At 45.9% G+C, this 21,613-nt stretch overlaps 1 protein-coding gene across 1 annotated transcript; it reads right to left on the bottom strand.

The window, feature by feature from the left end:
* Positions 1–647: 647 nt before the first annotated feature.
* LOC308178888 (plasmanylethanolamine desaturase 1-like) lies at positions 648–21,525 on the bottom strand. Its single transcript, XM_080558086.1, has 6 exons — positions 21,291–21,525; positions 18,162–18,281; positions 6,993–7,084; positions 5,717–5,861; positions 4,871–5,083; positions 648–1,805 (listed from the first exon to the last, which is right to left on the bottom strand). The coding sequence occupies exons 1-6, from the start codon at positions 21,508–21,510 to the stop codon at positions 1,684–1,686; spliced, it is 912 nt and encodes a 303-aa protein (XP_080414212.1). The 5' UTR covers positions 21,511–21,525; the 3' UTR covers positions 648–1,683.
* Between the last annotated feature and the right edge of the window lie 88 nt (positions 21,526–21,613).

Raw genomic sequence — 21,613 nt, 5'->3', positions numbered from 1 at the left:
GTAATGGTAAAAAGTTCTCCCTAAGGGTCTGAATCATTTAAACATATTAAACACCTTGTAACCATGGTGCCAACTGCAACTTTAAAGTTGTAGAAGCCAGCTCAGGCCCATCAGCATTGAGCAGACTCAATTGAAGGAGAGGTGCCAGGTCCCAACCCTTTAAAAGGTGGTCCGTCATTGGAAGTTGATATTTAAAAACTGAGAACAAGGTTATTCTGAACGTAGGACTTAAACCCTCCTATACTATGCACTTCAGGAAATCACAGTTTGAATTTAATAGTTTGCAACTAGGGAAGACAGTCTTAGGTTTGACCTTCATTAAGCTTTAGAAGGGAAACAAGATGCAAATCACATGCATTTAGGTGTCTGTTGGATGCATACACTTAGAATTTACTAAGGGAACGTTTTCCCCCCAGTCCAGCAGAGCTCCTCCTTAGCATCCAATGCTGTTGCAGTTAGTTGCACTTCTGGAAAGGTGCTAAAGTCTGGTGTAACATAGGGTCAAGGTCCTACTAAGTTGAAGAAATAACCACTTCAACCTAAACAAGACCTAACAGGCTGAAAAATATTTAGGTGCCTGGAACAGGATCAAGATTTTATATTAAAACACTGACAATATATGAACGAAGAGCGACAAGACACAAACATGATTAGTATTATCCAACTGCTTTGTTATAAATATATTATATACATTCAAACATCACATTAAAATATTATTCCATTACACCAGAAGAGATTAAGGCTTTATATTATTTACAGAAACAAGCAAGCACCTTAAAAAAAACAGAAAGAACAAAACACCAGTCATTGACATTTCCCTTCTAACATTATAAGTTTGATACCTTGAGCTCTTGAATACAGCTATTTGCAATGTGCCCAATGCTATAACTATTTTAAACATTTACTGTCGGGGTAGGAAACACTTAATAGAAAGCTCATCAGTGAGCACTCCACACGAACAAATGCGAGCATGTGTTGTACTGGGTGCCCTCCCCCTCCGCAGAGGCTTGTTAAGGTACAGTTGAAGGCTTATGCAGAAACGGTTTGCTCAATTCCATGTAGAGTAGAATAATTTTACATTACGGGAAACTGAAGACACTTGAGGATTCGTGGCCCACTGGTGGAGTGGGATTCTCAAAGTCTGTTCCACATTACATCGGTTTTACTTACTAGTGAAGCTGGAACTATAAGGTTACCAAACACTAAGTGCATTGAACAGTGATGGTTTTATAGGCTTCCAGTACTGACACACTGTTTTCATGCAGTGTATTTGGACTCAAACATGAAGTGACAGACTGTTGTCACCATTCCCCCACAGGTCTTAGGCAACAAGCTATTTCTGAAGTGTTAAATAATGTTGATACAACACGTTTACAATGCCACCACGTACCAATGGAGTGACTGTCCTGCCTTCTGGCTTGCCTGACAGCTTTATGAAATACAGTGATGAAGTATTTTCTAAGATGTAAGCGACATGGCTAAACAAAGGTGCTCAGTAAGAGTAATCATCTTCATTTCAAGTATTGTTTTAAGAATTAGTTCTTTTAATTACAGTCTGTTAGCACTTTTTAGTTTGTGCTTTAGAGTCTTATTTCTTTGCAGGTCTTGAGTTTGGCTGATGGCTTTTTTAAAAAAAAAGAAACATTGGCAACGAAGATAAGGACTGCAGAAGGCTGGCAAAAGTTATTTAATTTTCTGAGCCCATTTCATGTCATCTGCTCTTGGCTTCTCCCCTGTAAGTCCTTGGATAATGTTCTCCAAACACCTCCAGAATCCTATCTTCTCTAACGGATAGTTCAGCCAACCTAAATGATATCAAAGGAAAAAAAAAGCATTAGTTTGTCATAGCAACCAAAGTTCAATATATTGAAATATTAAATAATATTCCTTGATTTAAACACAAGGTAAATGTAAAGAGTTAAGGGGACTACTCTACAGCTATTGCACAGCTGTCAGAAAAGAGACCAAGTTGAAGGTATTTGTGTTATAAGCAAGACAGTTATATTAGTAGCACCTTATACCTAGTGTTGAAATTTAAACAAAATCCAACCCAATAATTTTATCTATTCCCCCCCCCATCACCGAAGCCAGCCTGGCTTTTCCCTGTGTTTCTCATTAGGTAGTTAGTACAGCACGAAAATACATGCACACAACATGGTTCTGAAATACATTATCAATGCTACGCTTCCTAGAAAAACTGAGGTTACAGTTTGGGACCTAAACAACACTAAGGCTCAAAGTAAACAAAGTTCTTCTTTAAATAAAACCTCAAGTTTTGGTAGTTCCAATATCAACTTTCTATTTTAAATTTTTCATACTTTAATTTTACCAAGGGAGGGCACAATACTTTTAAATTTGCTTAAGTGATTGCTCATGAAGCCTGTGATGGGAAGGTCTTGCTGTAGTACCACGCTGCACTTAATGACACTGAAGGTAGACGTTTCCAGGATTAAAAGGGCAGCACTGCTAGCAGCACATGCCTGAAAGCGTGCAGCTCAGCTACCACTTCTGCTTCCCTGTAACAGCCTTTCTGTTAACAGTTGATATGGGACAGGTTTCTATTATTTTATCGAAAAGTGGCAGTAAACGCCATCTTCCTTTGCATGCAGCAAGAGTTTAAATGCACCTTTCCTAGCCTACAAGTTTAGCCTATTTTGAATGCTTTGTAGAAGTGTTTTGTTATACAGAAGTCATACAGGCTTAATAGGCCTCACGCTGAATTCAGAAGGGCTTTACATCTCACTTTTGGGATATTAATTAGTACATTAGCTAGCTCGCTTTTCTGATACTGTATTTTGAAGCCAACCTAACCACAAATAATTGGCTTCAGAGTGCACAAAGAAGCAACTTCACAGGGTTTTATTACAATGTATTATTATAGTAACTTTAGGCCTCTCATTAAATATTGCAATAGCTACAAAAAAATCAGCACTGGGAAGTATTATTCTCCTGTAGCTGTTTTTCTACAACCAGGAAGAAATGGATATACATAGGGTTCTGTTATCCCACACTTACAGAACTGCTCAGTAAATATACACATTATACTTTATTTCATGTACTTTCCTGGAAAGAGAAAAAAGAAAAAGAAAACAAAAGCAAAGGAAAGGCAGGAATGAAGGAGCCGTTGTTACCACAATGGAAACAGTGAGCTAGCAGTGGCAGTTCACGCTAGAGGAAGGAGATAGCTCAAGTGCAGGATACTATGAGCAAGCCCGGAACACAGAAAAGCTGCTGCAGAACCAGCTCTGCCAGACCCAAGCAGCACTCGCGCAGCAGTGACACGGGCAGCAGAAGGAATGCGAGTGTCTTGCTGGTGAAGCTTTGGACTATGCGCTTATCTGACAAACACTAAAATGAAAGAACATTCAGGATATTCACTGCTGAAAAGTATCCTATTTCTATACAGCTAGATCCTTCCCAACCAGACGTAATTATAGCCTTAACGATCTATCAGAATGGGTGCTGTTTTCAGCCAGCTTCTGTAGCTGGACGTGACTTTTGCTTGTGCACGTGTGTTACTGCAGCCCCGCTCACCTCACTCTATACTGATGCCTTTTAGGAAGTCATTCCATGTAATTCTTATTAGCACAGCCATTGACCCTCAAGGAGTGGACTCCTCCTTCCCAGTGTCTAAAAACGGCAGGCAGTCCAAAGGCTTTAGCAGTGGAATCACCAGAAAGTTCTGTTACCTGACCCCTTCCCTGGCAGTGGTACAGTGACAGACCTTTACGTGCACAGGTCAGCTCTGAAACCAAGTACACTCTTTGGGCTTGGCCGTCTTCTCTTAAATGTGCTCTGCACTTAGTCACTAACAGGTGCATTACAGTTAATGACCATATTTTATGAAGATCCATTTTAAATAGCACGTGCTTGCATATTTGTCCTCCCCCTCACTTCTGCCCTAGAAGCAGGGCTGCAGAAACACTGCTCCACTGGAAGACTGCGAGCATAAATCCATTGTGCCATCTTACGGCAGATTAGCATGGTATGAACACTCACAGAAAGCACTGATTGAACAGAAGAACTTTGTTTTTGTAGGTAAGAACACAAAAGCAACTAGCTTAAGACTAACACTAAATGGTCAAGCATCAACTTGCAGTGTTCTAACTGGACCACTTCAGGACACAGCAGAACTAAAAAAGAGCTCTTACAGTGACAAGATTTTTGCCATGATCTGTCAAGTCAGACAGAATTGTACAGTGCTTTTACATGACATTCTGGCTATAACAACTAGATTTGTTTCTTCGTAGAGATTTCAGAACTGACAAACTGTTTGTCAAAGCCAATGACAGAATCAAGAACCAGAGCAGTTTATATCGAGTCATTTGATTAACTTGATAACTTATTCAGGATTGTGCAACGCTGGTGACTGAGTACCCCAGCCTGTACAGTGGGCGTCAAATCGAGCATAGACATAAGAAGAATCTAAAGCCAGTTTTCTCCAAGTCTGTCCTCTCTGCCCCAAATCACAATGAATGAATGCTAAAAGTCTAGAAGCTTTGCCTTAGAAGCACAAATTCAAAATAAGCTGCACTTGCAGGTGCTATGATGCTCCTTGTGTAGGAAGGCCCACCACCTGCTTTAACACTTTAATGAGCAAAATGCATCGCTAGTGTAAGATTTCCAAGATACCAAGCAATTAGACCTCAATACCACTGCCTACCCCACTGAAAGTTACCCTGTGGCTAATCATGAATCTTCCTCACACATTTTTAATGCAACAAATACAGCTTTACATAACTTCAGCAAAACTAAGAGTACAGTTAGCTTCACAATGTCTTTCTGTATTTAATAGACTGTCGCTGAATTACATCTTGCCCGGTGAATTGTACTAGACTATTAAAAAGCGCTATGAACCAGATGACAGTACCAGTTGTAATGCAGAAGTACGTCTCATGTGGCGACACGTGGTGGATCCTGTGGTGTTTCCGTGGCAGGATAATATGCCAGTCCTGTAGAAATATGACCCAGCGTGGAAGACCGAAGTACGTGTGAGACCACTTGTGAATCTGGTTCGTCATGGTGATGAAGATGATGAGGGCAAAGACATAACACTCCCAAGGACATGTTTCATATAATGCTTCTGCAAAACAAGACTTATACCTTTAAGTACTTTTTACAAAAATATGAATTTCCACTAAAAAAAACATTGTCTTGCCAAGCCAGACCTGGCTGGTGCTGCAGGAGCTAACAAGGGCCTCAAAGTTGCTTTAGCACTAGTGTCACAAGAGCAGTGCGCCATAAGCAATTTCAGAATGTCACCAGACAGACCAGTATGCGCCAACTTCTGTCAACTCACCATAAACAGGAAGCTAAAGTCTGATTTTTTTTATCCATAAATTTAAATTCACCCTTTAATTCTTGCCCTTCTAGTTTGCAAATGAATTTATTTATACACAGATGAAGCATTTTTATAATGTTTAGAACAATGAATTTCCTTGTGTGCGCACAGTTTGATTTCTCTTGCAGAAAGAACATTTACTTCTAATGCTTCCTTACAAGATTCCTCAGCCAGCTTCACTGCTGGGCTAGAGGAAACAGTTTGCTTCCCTTTCAAGAAAAAGTTTCCCTTCCCTCCTCCAGGGAGCATCACACTTCCAAGAGCTATTACTAGTCATTTCCCACACATTGGCTTCTTTTATCCTCATATTAACAACTGCTCATTTACATAGCAACAAAAATGCTAAATCCACAGAAGTTATCAGTAACAGCTTACCTGGGGAAAAAGAAACAAATTTGTATGCCATGTTTGCCAGTGGGACTAGTGTCATAAAGCAGTTGTCTCCGTTGGTCTCTATGAAATCATGCCTGGTAATTGCTGTAGGGTCGATATGATGTTCTCTAAAGGGTCTAATGAAAGCCTGAGAAAACAAATTGATAAACATGACACCGTAACTCAAGAGTTATCATGGACAAGAAAAAACAGAAAAAGTAGAAATAGCACCTGAATTACACAATCTCAGAGAGGAAACAGCAAATCTATTAAGTAGGCAAGGGACAGTAAAACATTTGTAGTTATTTGCCTTCAACACATACATCAGGTACAGTCTATGCAAAGGTATCCTGAGCAGTCTGAACTCTGTTGTTTATTTAGTGCATAGCTTCCTGTAGTGCTTTTTTTTTTTCCCCTTGAACTACGGTCCACAGATACAGGCATTCAAGGACTACCAAATCTATTGAAGGTAAACAAAAATAAAACTAAAGCCAGACTTAATTTTGTTGAGCTGGTTCACTTGTTTCTGGATAATTACAAGGAATATCCCATATATTTTTTGAAAACAGAGATCCTCCTAATATTGCACTGTGAGGAGAAATTAACGGTAGCTAAAAAGAAGTTTATTAAAAAACAGATTACAGCTTATTATAGACGTCAGTGCAATTTCATCTAAGCATCCGGCATTTGTAGCCACAGATGTATAATACACCTCAAATCTCAATATTCAGTCATCACCATTCTAACACTATTACATTTACAATGAGGTGCAGGTGCACACAGAACTAGAAAGTTTCTTGCTAAAGCTTCTTTGTACTTTCTTCAATAGAGGTTTTAGAGAACTTAGCTCCAGGAATAGACTCTTGTTGAAGCAGGCCAGGTAAATTCTGCACTTCTTCGCATTTATTAGCCTTTTGGAAGCTCTACACAAGCCTCGTCTCTAGTGAAGTTTCTGCACTGGTGTGTAACAGGCCATGCCCTCCGTCCCTCGGCAAGGTCTGCGAACACTGGTATTGCAAAACTGTGTGCAAACCCTAATCAGGGTGATAAAACGGAACAGTGTCACCTTGCACATGTCACCTAGGCCAAGTGTAAACACAGCCCTGGGAGCACTGTACCAACAGCGCATCATGCCATTTAGAGGAGGGTACTGGGTGGAAGAGCTGGTTACACTGGCAAAACTACAAGAAAAGTACCTGTCTAACATCTAAGAATACTAGAAGGGTTTCAGAAAAGCATGTAATTAATTTTTTCAAGCTTAAGAATAAGAATCTCAAACCTTTCCGACTATTGGTAGCTCCACAGATCCCCAGGTGTCTGCTCCCCAGTGAAATAATCCTGATAGAAAGTCAGCTGTAATAACTCCTGCAACTTGAATGAAGAGACACATACAGTTAGATACACAAAAGCATTTTTCACTAACATATTCACATTTTCTATTTGTCTTACAAGTTTATTTGCTTATCTACCTCTAACTTTGGATAGATCTCACGTGGCTGTAAACCTTTACGTGAATAGGGTCAGCCAGCTAGCAATAATGGTTAACGAGACACTGTTTGGACAGTTTTCACTATAGCTACACCAAGACTTTGTATTTGACCAGTCCTCTACAGAACAGCTCGAAAATCTTTGCAATTGCTGGTACAGGAAATACTAATAGCATTAAATTGAGTCACTTCGATCTTATTTTAGATGCACCTTCTCCCTGGACCTGCCCGTCTTCTTCTTTCGTGGTGTTTAACAGATTACTTGGCTACGGAGCATCTGTTAAAGCTACCCCAAGAGATACTGCTATCTGCAGACCCTTCCTCGTCTCCCATGGTCCCTTACATCTGTAAGCAAGGAGCACTGAACTCCAATGACTCTACGTAAGCACCAATAAAGAAACTACTCCTTGGTACAGCAAGGCTGTTGACTAAATAAGACTGGAATGTCAAACAACTTTGTGATTATATCATCTGCAATGCTACAGGCAGAGGCCCTGGAAGCCAAACTGATGATTCTCTGCAAGGGACAGCCTACACTTGTGATACGTCCACACAAACTTAGATACACCATTAAACAGAGGTTTCTGCAACAAGATTTTTCTCGATGTCAACCACGAGAACTTTAAAACTGTGGTCAAGTAAAGGTGATTTTCAATTCTTGCACACAAAGTCACACTTCTGCCTTCCTGTTCTGGCTAATCTCTTACTTACCCAAGTTTCTGGGTAACACTGACATTTAGGAGTAAGGATAAGAATATTACTTGATCAGAACAGCAGTACATTTCTCAGTCAGTCACCGATCTATTGGACGGTGTTTAACAGGCACCCTATCATTCTTTATCTGTAGAAGAAATCCTACTGCCAGGTTCCCAAGACCTAGAGCTACGAAGCCTCCAGCACAGTTTAAGAAGCCCTCGTGCGTAAGCCCTACTGCCAGGCTTACTACGCTTTTGAGGAAGAATATTCAGAGAAGATGCCCTTACTTTTAATGGGGAGGCTGGGGGAACACAGCATAGAGCATCGCCATACGGCTATGGCAACACAGCACAGAGGGCGACGCTGCCTTGGGACCTCTACACCTGAGGGACTGAAGATGGTCAGACGCTGCCCTCTAAGGAACGCAGGCATCCAGAGGTAGCACTGCCAGCCTGCACGTCTCGCTCCGAGAAGGTTTTGATAGAGATTAACCGCCTGAATGGGGCCTATATCTGAAGAATAACCAGATTACGAATCAGGATCCTTTTTCACTGCAGTGCTGTCCTTTCAGGTTAGTACATGAACAGCAGGACCCGGCTGTTCAGTTAGTCTCAGACTGCCCACCTGGTGAACAGAAGCATACCTGGTGATTCTCTGTGGGGTCAGCACTAATGCTCTCAAAGGGAGAGGCAGCACACACCTCTTACCTGCAGCTCTGATTAAAAATAAAACAAAACACACAAGAACAGCAGAAGCACTACCCAGATTTCAGCACAGCTACTGGTTAGAAATCAAATCCTTTATACATACACCTGGGAATTGATTCTGTCTGATCTCAATGCAGATTCCTCAGATATCAAACAAACTTCAGGCCAATTCAAGTGCTATATACAGAACTTGCAGTCTTGTTAAATGAGTCACAGCAACAGAACTACAATGATGGTGTGTTCAAAGCAGCTTAGTTAGCAATGCCCTACTCCCATTTGACACAGAGCACAAGGCACAGTCACTTACAGTCGGCACGCCTGGTAGCTCACTTCCCAGAAGCCTGTTAACTGCCCACAGCCATCCACGTAACCCAAAGCAGTGACAGGGCCACCTCGGAGTGGCTGGAATGTAGTTCTTCAGTTCCCCCCAGTGATGTTTACAAAAGTCAGGTTGTTTACGGAGGTCACCCATTGTAGCAGTCTTTGCACCAGAAGCAGCAGGGAGCTGCAAGACCAGATGCGATGCAGGAGGTTTATTTTGCTCCGACTGCCTTACCAACTCTTCTTCAGAGGGCTGTGAAGCAAGCAGAGCTCCTGGCTTTCTCCTCCACCAGGCAGCATTTGGTTCTCTGTGTCTGAAGACTTTTCCAAGCACAGCTCCTCAATTACAGTACTGAGGCTCTCTGTGATGGGCAGGTACACCTCTGCCTGCTAAGCAATTAGGCAGAGCACTTGTAATCCCAATCAAGAGTTACAGCTGGCATACCGGTTCACCTTGCTTTGACTGCAGGGCATCCTGTTACTCCTCCCCCTCTCACAAACTCAATCTGAGTTATGTCCAGAAAAAAAAAACACACACCAGTGTGCATCTTTCCCCCTAAGCCCCACAGCTTATTTACACTGGCCATGGTCTGGACTTCACCTGATCCTCCTGCTCCAATCAGGACACTGAGGCCAGCTGCCTCCAGAGCCCAGGTTGATGAGGTTCTTTTAACACTAGCAGGATTGCTAAAGAGCAGGCATTTTTTCAGAGCACAGATGAGGACCAGGTTGTTCTGTTACTATTGATCAAGTGCTCTTAAGCTTCAGGACACAGCAGTCTCCTACAGTGCATGCAGAACAGATATACCCCTCCTGGTGGTTACCTTTTGCTTAGCTAATTCCTCATTTCTACATGCCTTTTGTCACCCCCCCATCGTTTAAAAAAAAATAAAAAATCAGGATCAACTGTTGTGGCACCTACTACACCCAAACGATTTCTTTCCACAATAAAAATAGATCCCCACTGCTGAATCCATTTGGATTCAATCCAGTTGGCCCAAACTCTTAAATACAGTAGAAGACACTTTCTGTATATAGAAGATATTTTTCTGTATCACCTTACTGTGGTGCATACAGCTTAGGTCTTATAGCCAGTAAATTCTGTATGCTTGTTTTATTTCAGACCACGCGTGTAGGCTACAGCGAGACAGGGTGGAGCACGAGAGCTTTTGGATCTGCATCTAGCAGCTGAAAGAGCAAATAGCCTTGATTCAGGGGGAAGATATCTGAACAGCACTCCACTTTGCAACAACTCAAATACCATTCTTGCTGAGCTAATCACCCGATTAACCCACAGCGCCTCCAGCACACGTTATCATCCGAGTCTGCAATAACAGCAGGAAGAACAACAAGAGTAGAGACAAAATACTGACAGCTCAATAGACATTTCATGTTACTTTGTTGTAAACTGGTAAAAGCTAAGAGGAAAGAATGAAGGGTGCCTGCAGCAGCAAATTACACTATGGCAGCCTGGAAAAGCTAACCACCAGAAGCCATATTTCAGCTGTACTGCAGAAGGGCTTGCTGGTCCTTCAGTAGTCATGCGTGAAGAGATGTACGAAGAGAGCAAAGACTGTACCATAGCTTATACGTGACAAGCACTGTAACACTGCATCATGTCTGCAGGCTCAGCAGGCACAGCAAGGAATTAATCTCAATATTCTCATACACCTAGCATTGTCCCCAGTTAAAAGAGGGGAAAAAAAGAATCAAGGTACAGGTGTCCAGTTACTTCTCTAGTGTGGTACGGATCTTGATGCTCTGTCATCGGGTTTGGGAGGGTGAGGTACAATAGCCTGACAACCCTGAACACGAGTTATAGGATTAATCATAAGGTCAGGAAAGAGAGGCTATTGACAGTGTACGTATATGAACTGCAACCAGTGGACTTGCACAGTACTGGAAGCAGGATCTGTAACAGAACTACCGCTCTGTGCACACCGCTTCCTTTACTCCCACCTGCTGGGCAGGGCGATGGAGGAGCAGCCCAGCTCTGGTTTCTAGCTGAGGAAGCAAGTATGCTGAAAACACGGGGAGAGAAGGCACTGCACTTAAGCGAGCTGCAGAACATGCTGAGAACACCAGGATTTCTTGGCTGTGCAAGCAGACTGCTGAATCAGGAGAAGAGAAAGAGGCCTAGCACTGACAGAGAGCAAAGGCGTACAGGTGAGCTTGTGTCGGCTGCTGACGTTTCAGGACTGATGCACACAGTTACTAGGACAGCCGCTCCCCTCCAGCCGTCCGGTACCTGTGACCCTTGGCACAGGCACAGCAGCACCCCCGGGGCGCTGCCGAGGATCCAGGCCCCCCCACCTGAGCCCCCGCGGGGACCTGCCAGAGGCCCCGGCAGCACTCAGGCAGCAGCCCCGGCACCTGCTGGGCACAGCACCGCAGGGCTGAAGCGCAGCTGGCCCAGGTGCAGGAGAGCAGGAGTTTTCGCTGCTGCTTGCGGTTTGTTCAGAAGCCACGTAACACGCAGGAGCTCACGTCACAGAAAAGCTCCTACTCCTCCTCTTCCTGGAGCACCAACCTAAGGGCTTAGAGCTTCCACCTCAACAGGGGCGTCCCTTCGGAGCAGCTCACGTCCCGCTTCCCGCAGCCCGGCTGCTCACAGGGCAGGAAGCCCAGAGAGAGCTGCATGTTTCAGACACATGTCAACAGATAAGCTATTTTGTACGCTTGCAACAAGGAGTTTTACTTAATCCTACTGTATAACACCATGTCATACAGTCATTTTGAATCAGCGACTAGGAACTAGTTGAACAGAACAGCGCTTGAGAGTCAGGGCAGAGTGGCCAACTCCACAGAGAAATCTTGTGATTTCTAGAAACCGATGTGCTAAAGTATCAATTGCTTGACACCTATATGCTCATAAAAATAAAATACCTGTCACCTGCACCCACAGTCAGTGCTTTACTGCAGCGCAGAGACACTCATATCACAGAGCAGGCAGGGGACTGATCCTGTGGCATGTAAGGGCACTAAGACAATAATCCCTGAGCACGTGGGCAAGCGCAGAGCACAGCAGTTCGGAAGAGAAGAGGTAATCGCTTTGGTTAAGTCATAAGGAGAAACGTTCAGTCAGAAGTACAGCTATCAGCGCGAGGGAGCAGAGAACAGCTGAACTACGAGATAAAGGAAGGGTGTACAGACCTACCGATAAATAATAGCCATGTTACATTATAGCTGGATTTTCAAATAAAACGTGTCTGTGATACACGTGCTGCAGGGACTAGAAAAAGCCCAGCCTGCAACACAACCTTGCTTTGCAAGGATGTTAACACAGAAGACATTTCTTCTTCTCCCAGGTGCTCCCTGCTCAGCAAGCCCACTGCCCCCAGCATCACCGCCAGGAGCACAGGCACGTCCCTCGCCTCGCCTCCAGCCGAGAGGGACCCGAACGTGAGCCTCAAGGGCAGGAACCACACAGCGTGCGGTGCTGCCAGAAGCTACCAGAGATCCCCGAGGAATCAGGGTACTGTCTGTCCTGAAGGCAAGCATCAGCAGATCCTAGAGCAAATACTCATCTACCAAAGGCACGGCTTGGCTAAGAGTCACTATCCAATAAACTTAATAGCAGGAATTGCCCAATTTTATTTTTGTCTTTAACCTTAGCTTAGTGCTAAGCAAGCTATTCTCACTATTTCTCCAGCTGATGGAGAGTTCGTAAAATAGCTGGCACATTTAGACAAAATCCTGCCAACTTTACCTGAGCATGAGGTTCTTAAACAAGTACTACCATTGTGGGTACTCCTGGTAACACGTGCTCAGAAAAAAACAAAACAAAACAAAAAGCAATTAAGCCATTCCAGAAGAAAACGAAGAGAACAGAGAATAATGGCTACTAAAGGAAAATCAAGAGCAAAATTTCCTCTCACTAAAAAACCCCAAACAATACTTTCACTAGTATGAATGATCGAGCTAATTCTCTGCTTTCCCCCACTTAAAACTCTCCCAGGAACCACCCGGGTGCGCTCAGGAGCACCGGGCAGCTTTGTGTACCCAAGTCTGCACCGCAGGAGACCCAACACCTACACGTTTGCCTGGCTCGGGACGTGAGCAGCGATAACACTGCTTCTGTTCAAGGTCTGCGCTCTCGCTGAGTTGGCCACTTCTGGCAACATTCCCTACAGCCCACTCCTTCATGAGGGCAGCCCTCCAGCGCTGCCGGCGTTTTGAGCTGAAAGAGGCACCATTCAGAGCAAACCAGGGCCGCTGAGACCTGTTGTTAAATCCTCCAGCCAAAGTTCCTGCAACTTTAAGAGAGCCCCTGACAACACAGCGAGCAAACAGAGCTTCCTTTGTCTCTCAGCCCCCGTTGCCGACAGAAAGAGCAGTAGCACGTCCGCTGTGCACACAAGCAGAGAAGCACAGACGGGGCCACGTCCCCAGCTTCCCTCTGCCACCAGCGTGAGCAGCACCCAGCAGGGGAACGGCTCACCTCTCCCCTGAGGTTATCTCCTCCATCCGTCCTGCCGCGAACAGCTGCTGGCACGAAGGAGGAGTCCATCCCCCCACCAAGCTACACGGAGAACAGATAGCTAGCGGCCAAATCATCCGCCCAAGCACGCCCTGTAGTCCTGCTTCTGAGGCTGACAGCCCCCAGGATCCTTCGGAGCAGGAAGGCCCGGGAGCTCCTAAGTTCCTCCATTCCAAGCAGCAGTCGTGTGCGTTAACGGGAGGTGGTGAGACACAAACAGGCTGTATTAGTGCAGGGGAAGTGCAACAAGTGGTTGAATCAAAGTTTTACCTCTTCAATGACAAGTTGTGGAGTCTCTGTCTTCAAAAGACGGTACAGTTTAGGATGTAAAACACAGTTACCTACAGTTACTGCAGAGGGGACAAGACAGCAGGTGACAAGAAACTTATCTTGCTCAGGCCAACATGCAATGGAGAATTTTCCTTTGTTAACTGAGGTTTCCCAGATGTAATTTCAAAGATCTTTTAAATCAAAGTTTCAAATGGAAACTCATCTTAACATACAAAGCAAATCCAAAACCAAGCGATGTCATCACGATTGTGCCAGAAGGTTCTGCCTCTTGCTGTAAGGCAGCAGGAATCAAAGCAGCTGATACTCATGCAAAGCAGCCCACTTCATGAAGTGCCTGTGGTAGCTAGGAGTGCTTTTACTCCAACGTGTGCCAGAGCTTTCATACATTACACCCTCCTCATTTGGCTCTGCAATGCAGCTGACCAAGGTACAGCTTTGCAGCAGAGCTACTCAAGCTTAAAACAAAGGTTTCTATTTTGAAAACGAAACAAGTGATTGCTTTCTGCATGCGCCCTCTGGCCAGCCCACAACTTCTGCAATAATGAAATGTGATAAAAGGCTTACAGGAATTAGTTCACTATCACTCAAGTCAGCAATGACTCATTTTACCTTGTGCTGTGTCACAGGATGTCCCTAAATATATCAGCATACGTGCGGGACTTTTATGCATATGAACAGGTAACACAAACCTAAGAACTAATTTTCATAAGGTCGCAATTAAACAAGATCCATTAAGAACATAAGATGTCTGCGGATAAAGTGCAAGTCAACCAATGTGGCAAAAAAAAAAAAAGGCTTTAAAACCCTACAGGAAGTCACGAGGATGAGAAAAAAAAGGGAAGAGAATCCATGCTGTAACTTGCCACCTTTATCTAGCTGCTATTAGTACAGCACATATCACGTACCTCGTGTATTCTGAGTAATATGCTCGACACCACAAACGTGCCTGGAGGTGTAAGAGCTTTCAAGAGTAATCTCATTTGTTTTGGTGCTTACACACAAATGCCACCTACACCAGCCTTGCTCCCTGGCACTACTGAGCTTCTAACAAAGCGGCTGAGGCTGCCGCGGTTCGGCTGCACCGCTAGGATGATGTCCTGCTGCAGGAACAGTTCAGTTACAGCTGAAAATGGGGGGTTTAGCATCCACCACAGCCAGCCTTACCAGCCAGGCCCACCCCAGGGTTAGCTGTGCACGTCTGCACAACCCGAGCACCAGGTCCACGTCTGCACAGCCGTCAGCTCGCACACAGAGGGGAATTTTCACTGCTCCTCAGCAGCTGGAGGCATTCAGAATAGGGCAGGCCTGCATTTAACACAGACGAGGAAAGCCATCCACCCTCTGCCTACACCTTTTTGACCACACGAAGGGAAAGGAATTGCCTCCCGCCTGCTAAAGCGGCAGGGAGAGGAGAGAACCACATGGGTTCCTCTTCCTCTCCCGCACGACGAGCTTTGTCAGCGCAGACGGCCTGGTTCCAGAGCTGGGCTGCAACACCCCAGCGCTGGCGCCTGCCTGCTAACCCTGCCCGGGCACCTGCAGCTGGCCCAGCACAGCGAGTCGCAGCGCGCCACGTGAGCTGTGCTGAGCGGACGAGGAAGTAGGTGCTTGCAGACCGCCAGCAGGAGGATCAGACCACCTTTGTCCCAGGAATTTCCAGATTAAGTTAGTTACAGCCTAACCGTGTTACAGCTGTGTGCTTCTAAAGGCATTGAAACCAAGGATAACAGCCTCGAGTTATGGATACAGGACTCGAGCTAGGTCAAGTGATGCAGGACATTCAAACTGCTCCCTGTTTCTTAAAAAAACAAGGGAGCATTTACACGAGAGCACACGGGCATCCAACAATCCATCCTAACGGCCAGGGCAGCAGATCAGACCCAGCCTCAGATCACGGATCACTTAGGGATTTCTCACATTACTGTAATTTCCAAAGACGAAGACCTGATGCGGACTCCAGACAGAGCTGGTTCAAACTCCTTTATTAGCAGGAGGTTTAGTCTGTGATCCCAACTCGAAGGTCAATATTCTAACGTAAGCATCAGGAAAGCTTTCAGCAGAAACCCACCTGACAGTGTCCGTGACAATATTCCTTTATTTTACCCATGGCACAGAGCAGTGAGGAAGCGGCACACATAGGCAGAGGAGTCTCACAAAACTTAATAAAAGCTAATCATCGCTGTGAATGAGACATCAGCCGTGCTTTGCCTGATGAAGTAATACATTGACAGCAAAGCCAACAGTGTGCAGTCCTTATTTTATTGCACTCATTTTTGTGCATATTATCAGTTATTTCCACACTGCTTTATTTACACAGAATCCAGATTCTGCGGCTTTAATCATTCACTACTACTTAAATACCATTATCAGCGAATTGGCTGCTTTATCAGTTACACCGGTAAACAGGGTATCAGAGAACTTAAGCTTTTATCAATATTAATTTTGACATGAAAGCCAGTTGCAAACAGATTGCATGCACTCCAGGCTGGCAATCATTACTGATTCTCCCCCATCACCACAGAGCAGTTCTCATGCCATGCTCATCCCCGTTCCCTTCAGCACCTCCACCTGATCAGCTAAGAGCAGGCAAGACTAAGCTAAACAAGCGAGCTGGTGTAATTCAGTGGGAGGACACCGCTCCTCCTTAGCCCGAGAAAAAGCCAGTCACCTTCAGCAGACCCTAGGTGTTAGCAATCCTCAGCTTTGACAAAAATTCATAGCGCCTATCACTATTTGAATCTGCTGGTTTTTTAATCATTAGTAATATACAACAGCGATGACGAACAACTATCACTTCTGAAACATGCAACACCTCACAGAGTCTGTAGAAAAATTGCTTTCATTGTAAAGCACAGAAGCTGAACACCTGCAGGCAGTTTATATGGTGCCCTAATGGATTTATTCTCCTTTCAGTTAACGTTTCATACAGAAACATGTAACCAGCATTCATCCAAAGCCAGACGTTAATACAGCCATCAGTACACACCACAAGTATACGAGAAGTCCAGTGAAGTGCTAAGTTACTGTTCTCTTCTTTCCCTCATACCAAACCATAAAATAACAGAAGGTAGGTGCTGCAGAGCTGACTTCCAGTTTTTAAAACTTAATTCTTCTTTTCTTATGTTCCCTCCCATACATATGTAGCCAACAGACACTGTTTGCAGAGCTTCTCTCACGGTTTATCTCCCTTTAACTTTTCCAAGGAAGTCTCTAAAGCCTTCCAGTACTTAAAAAAATAAATACACATGGCACGGACAGCGACAGCTGTGTACTAAGAGCATTCTCACCTAAAGGAGGCTAACCCAGCTACCAGGAGCTGGCCGGACATCCCCAACAGACCGAGTCAGCCACAGATGACCACAGCTGCAGCTCAGCCCGTTCCCCTGCCCTCTCTTCTGCTCACTCCCCAGGAAGTTTCTGTGCAAAAGCATTTCATTACTATGCTAATTACAGCAAGCTCATAGAAGCACCAGTACTTTTTGCTCCAAGTGTTAGACAACATTCAAGTTCTGCACATGTTTAGACTTCGGATGATGTAATGAATGTTGTGGAGACCCTTTTAATAGCCACCTAATTCTAAGATAAGCTTTTCCTTTGGTAAGGCAGAAAAGCCAATACTGCATTCCTAATAACCTCTTTCGTCCATGGTTGGATGCAGAAACAAGTTCTTCCTTCCCCTTCCCCACCCCAACCAATACCCAGAAAGAGGGAAGTTGCTTAAATCAAAACATCAGTCCTGGTAAGACCAACCTGGTTTCTAAACTCCAAGTTCAAAGAAAAGCAATCACAGATCTACGAGCCAAGAGCCAAAGAACAGCAATGTTTCTGTCATCCCGCTCGAAGACATACCCTCTGTCGCTGCAAGGAAGCAGCACAGCTTTTGCAACTTACACTACACTTGGAAGGGTCATTCAAGAACCAGCTCTGTACTGCCGAGATCCAGCCAATTTAAATACCTCATCACATCTGAGGCAAGATATGAGACTGAGTTTGCTTGGCTCCACTTCCAATCAAAGTAATGAGACCCCAAGAGTCACATTTATTACATGAAAGCTGCACCTGGAATTTCCAGCTACACAGCTGGAAAGAAGTCAGCATTCAGGATAAAGGCCAAAATTCACATCCTGATGTGAAAACATAATGCTACAAGATACCTATTTTTAGTCATCAGTCCCCAGAGATCAAGCCTGTTTGATGCCTGAAACATCTTTCGTAAGATTTCTCTTGAACTTTTGCATTCCAAGAAGTTCTGTAATTTTGTGGATCAGGTTGTTGTTTCTAACTCTGACAGTCTTGACAGCTATTTTCCCTCTGAAGAGTCCTTACACTTGCAGTAACTACTGCATGTGCACAACTGCCTTTCTCCTTTTCCAGTAGGAAGTGAAGCATAAGAGATGAGACTTTTGTTTCCAGCATTACAAGAGAGAATATTGCCTTGTTGACAAAAGCGAGCACTTTTTACTTACATATCCCAACAATAATGGAGGGCGTGTGTTCCAGTCGCAAGTAGAAGAGAAGATTGTAAAAATTGAAACAGATCAGAGAGAAGCATAAGATGACAGAGATCCATTCTTGTAGTCTCTTTCCTGTTGGAAAAGAAGGAAAAGAACATGTTTTACTTTTATCTGTGAGGACACTTTGAAGTTTGAAATAATACAGACTATGCTACTGCCTGGATGACCTGCTCCATTTGTCTGACAGGGAAGTGAAACAGAGGCTTATTATTCATTAGAGGTGTGAGTAGTTTGTCAAATGACTTTCCCCTTCCCTGAGCCACTGCTAACCCCTTCCCCTCTGCCCTTGCCCAAAATAACAGTGACAAACCAGACATCAACTCATATTGTCCTAGTTTTCTTTCCCTGCGGTTGCTGGCATAAAGCTCCTCTGCATCGCATCTTTTTTCAAATTCGCACGGCGCTCAATATTCAATATTCAGCGCTGCTGGTATGGCTGAATCTGGGAACAAGCTTCTGGCCTCAGAAGCCCTGTAGTTAAATCACCTTACAAGCCACGATGTTCAAAACCTCAGACCTTGTAAACAAAGCTGTTGTACTAACAGGAAAAAGCATCATCCTGCATCCTGGTGGCCCTAGAATTGCTTTCCTAACATTGTAGGTACACTTCTGGAGCTTACTTAACCCCCCAACTCCTGCGGTCTTGCCTTTGCCTTCCTGCTCTCAGACAGAGAAATACAACCTCTCAGCCATCCTGTTACAACAAGAGACTGAATATGCAAAGAGAAATAACTGGCACGGATTCACCCATACTACTTAGCACCTCTACAATAACCTAATTTAGTGCCGATTAAAAAAGAACAGACACCAGGATGTGGTAGTGTTTTGAATACTCAGACGGAGAGGCAGCTTTCTGCTGCCAATCACCGCTAGATCCTCACAAGGTACTGATGCTGAGAGTAAGAGAATGCTCAATGTGAGACCCGTGTGGATTAAGGCACCAGAAACAGAACGTGAATAGCTAAATCCCAGGGTGAGATCTCGGCTGCCACCTTGGCCCAGCCGGGTCAGACTTTGCCTTCTGCCAGGGCCAGCCAGTGCAGCCGCCTCTCGCCCGCGGCTGGCCAGCGCAGCAGCTCCCGCAGCCGCTGCCCCTGCGGCGCCGCACGCCGTGCGCCACTTGGGCGTGAGGCGAGCAGTCGGCACGGGCTGAGCACGCCCTGGCACAGCCGCACCTCTGTGTTCAGGAGCAGAGCTCCCTACCCATTACTCTGCTATGCTGACCTACTGCCTGCTCGCAGCTCTCCTTCCAAACGCTAAAGCAGCTCTCAGCTGCACCGTGGAACAAAAAGGAGACTGGGAACCTCCAAGAGGACCGGTATCATCCCCACTGTGCCTACAACAGCAGCTTTTAAAGAAGCCTGAACAAAGACTCCTACTGTTCGGAGATCTGTTCTAGAAAGGCCACAAATACAGAATCTAATGTCCTCTGAAGTAGCAGAGGAGAGAATCCTAACACTAAGGCACACGAAGAACAAGTGTATTTCAATACAGCATCAGGTCACACTCTGCAAGATTCTATAAAGAGATCCCTGGGGTAATGAAAGGAAGAATTAATTAACACTCACTTCCAGCCTAAGAAAACCACACCCTGATTAGAGGAGTTAAATGGGTAGGTCCTCACGGAACAATTAGCTAACTGCAAGGAAGCACCGGGCTCCTTACCAGCAAGTCCCACGAGCTCAGTCTGTGCAAACACCGCCCGTACTCTGAACGTGGGGATCCCAAGACCACCCGTCCAAAGACACCTGAGTCCAGAAACACAGCTCCAGCTCTGGACAGACTGGGAGACGAAGCAGTCAAAGGACAGAAGGCCAGAAGACCAGTAACTTGTGTTTAAAAAGTACTCAAATTCAAACATACGGCCCACAGGAAGGCATAAGGTGCCAAACCCAGGAAGTACACGCTCAAAGAAATCGTGGAAATACTCCACAGCCATATTCACTCGGCACTTGGCATTGTATGTAATCTGCGCTATTAAGAATTCAGTAGTTTACCATCACATGCTTCTGCCATAACGTGTCCTGACACTGTTTACATAAGTTATTTATGGGAAAAAATAGGACAGGAGAAATCTGCACATCTAAAACATTACCACAAGTCGCTTCTGCTAGATATCCCTACACACACACACTCACTACTCCACAGACTTCCCAGAAACTTCCATCTGCAGGTAAACGAAGGATAGCAGGTTGCTTGGGGAGGGAAATCTTTATGAGCAGGAGCAGAGTGAACAGGTTACATCGGTGACCGTTTCCTGGGCTTTACAGAGAAGCGATCACCACCAACGGCTGAAAAAGGTCACCCAGCGCCTTCTCTCAAGGCACAGATGATGTAACCAAAACAAGCCAGAATGGGCACAGACTTGCCCTGAACAGTCTAGAGAACTGACAAGTTAACGAATGCGTGTTTTCTTATCGTTACTTGGCTCTGTGCAAGTAAAAACTCCTGCTTCCCGCTCTGAATGTGCGAGCTAGGCCGTCCAGCTGGGAACTGCAGGTACGCAGCACCGAGCGCTGTGACACTTCTCCCCGCTTCTGAGCCTGCACATGCGAAGGAGCTCACGGCGAACACCCTGCATCTCTCGAGCTATGGGCTGAGAGAATTACTCGCCAGCCGCTGTCACTCTGCTGGGCTCTGTCAAACGACGGGCTGCCCCAGGGCAGGACCCGACCCAGAACCCCAGCGTCCCTCCTGAGGGCCTGCAGCGGGCACCCCGGAGCCCCTCATGGCACATTCTGAAGGGTATTTCTTCGGTTGTTCCCTTGCTTTGCGACCAGCCCCCTTCACCTACCTTTGGACAGAAAGCCTACCTTTACAGCAATAATAATAATTAGATAATAATAGCAATAATAACAATACTAAGAACATGACGGACAGATCCCGGCTCGAACCCCCAGCGGCTCGCGGCCAGCACACCCCTCCCAGGTCCATGCGGGCCCTTCCCGTGAGGCGCCTCCCAGCAGGGCCAGCACCCCGGGCACCCACCTCAGCTCCACACCGGCACCCCACAGCCCCGCCGCCCCCAAACCCCCTCGCAACCCCCCCAGCCCCGCCGCCTCCCCAGCCCCCGGCCCTCACCCGGCGAGTAGAGCTCGGCCAGCTCGCGGGCCCCGGCGTGCTGCGCTCCCCACCGCCGGCTGCCGCCCTCGGGCTCGGCCTCCTGCTCGTGCTCCCCGAGCGGGAGGCGCCGCGGGGCCGTTCCGGGGCCGCCCGCCATGTCCCGGCCGCGGGGCCGCTCCCCGGGGGCGGCGGGCGGCGAGGGGCGGCCAGGCCCCGCCGAGGCGCCCGGCGGCAGCATCGGGAAATGGGGCCGGGAGGTGGAGGGAGGGGAGGGGAGGGGGGAAGGGGCGGCCCCGCCCCGCCGCTGCCTCCCGCCTATCGGCGGCGCCGCCGCGCGAGCT

This window comes from Anser brachyrhynchus (genome assembly GCF_964034855.1).
Source record: "Anser brachyrhynchus genome assembly, chromosome: 16".
Classification (NCBI taxonomy): domain Eukaryota; kingdom Metazoa; phylum Chordata; class Aves; order Anseriformes; family Anatidae; genus Anser; species Anser brachyrhynchus.
The sequence above is the reverse complement of the archived record's forward strand: the minus strand, read 5'-3'. Positions and strand labels throughout refer to the sequence as shown.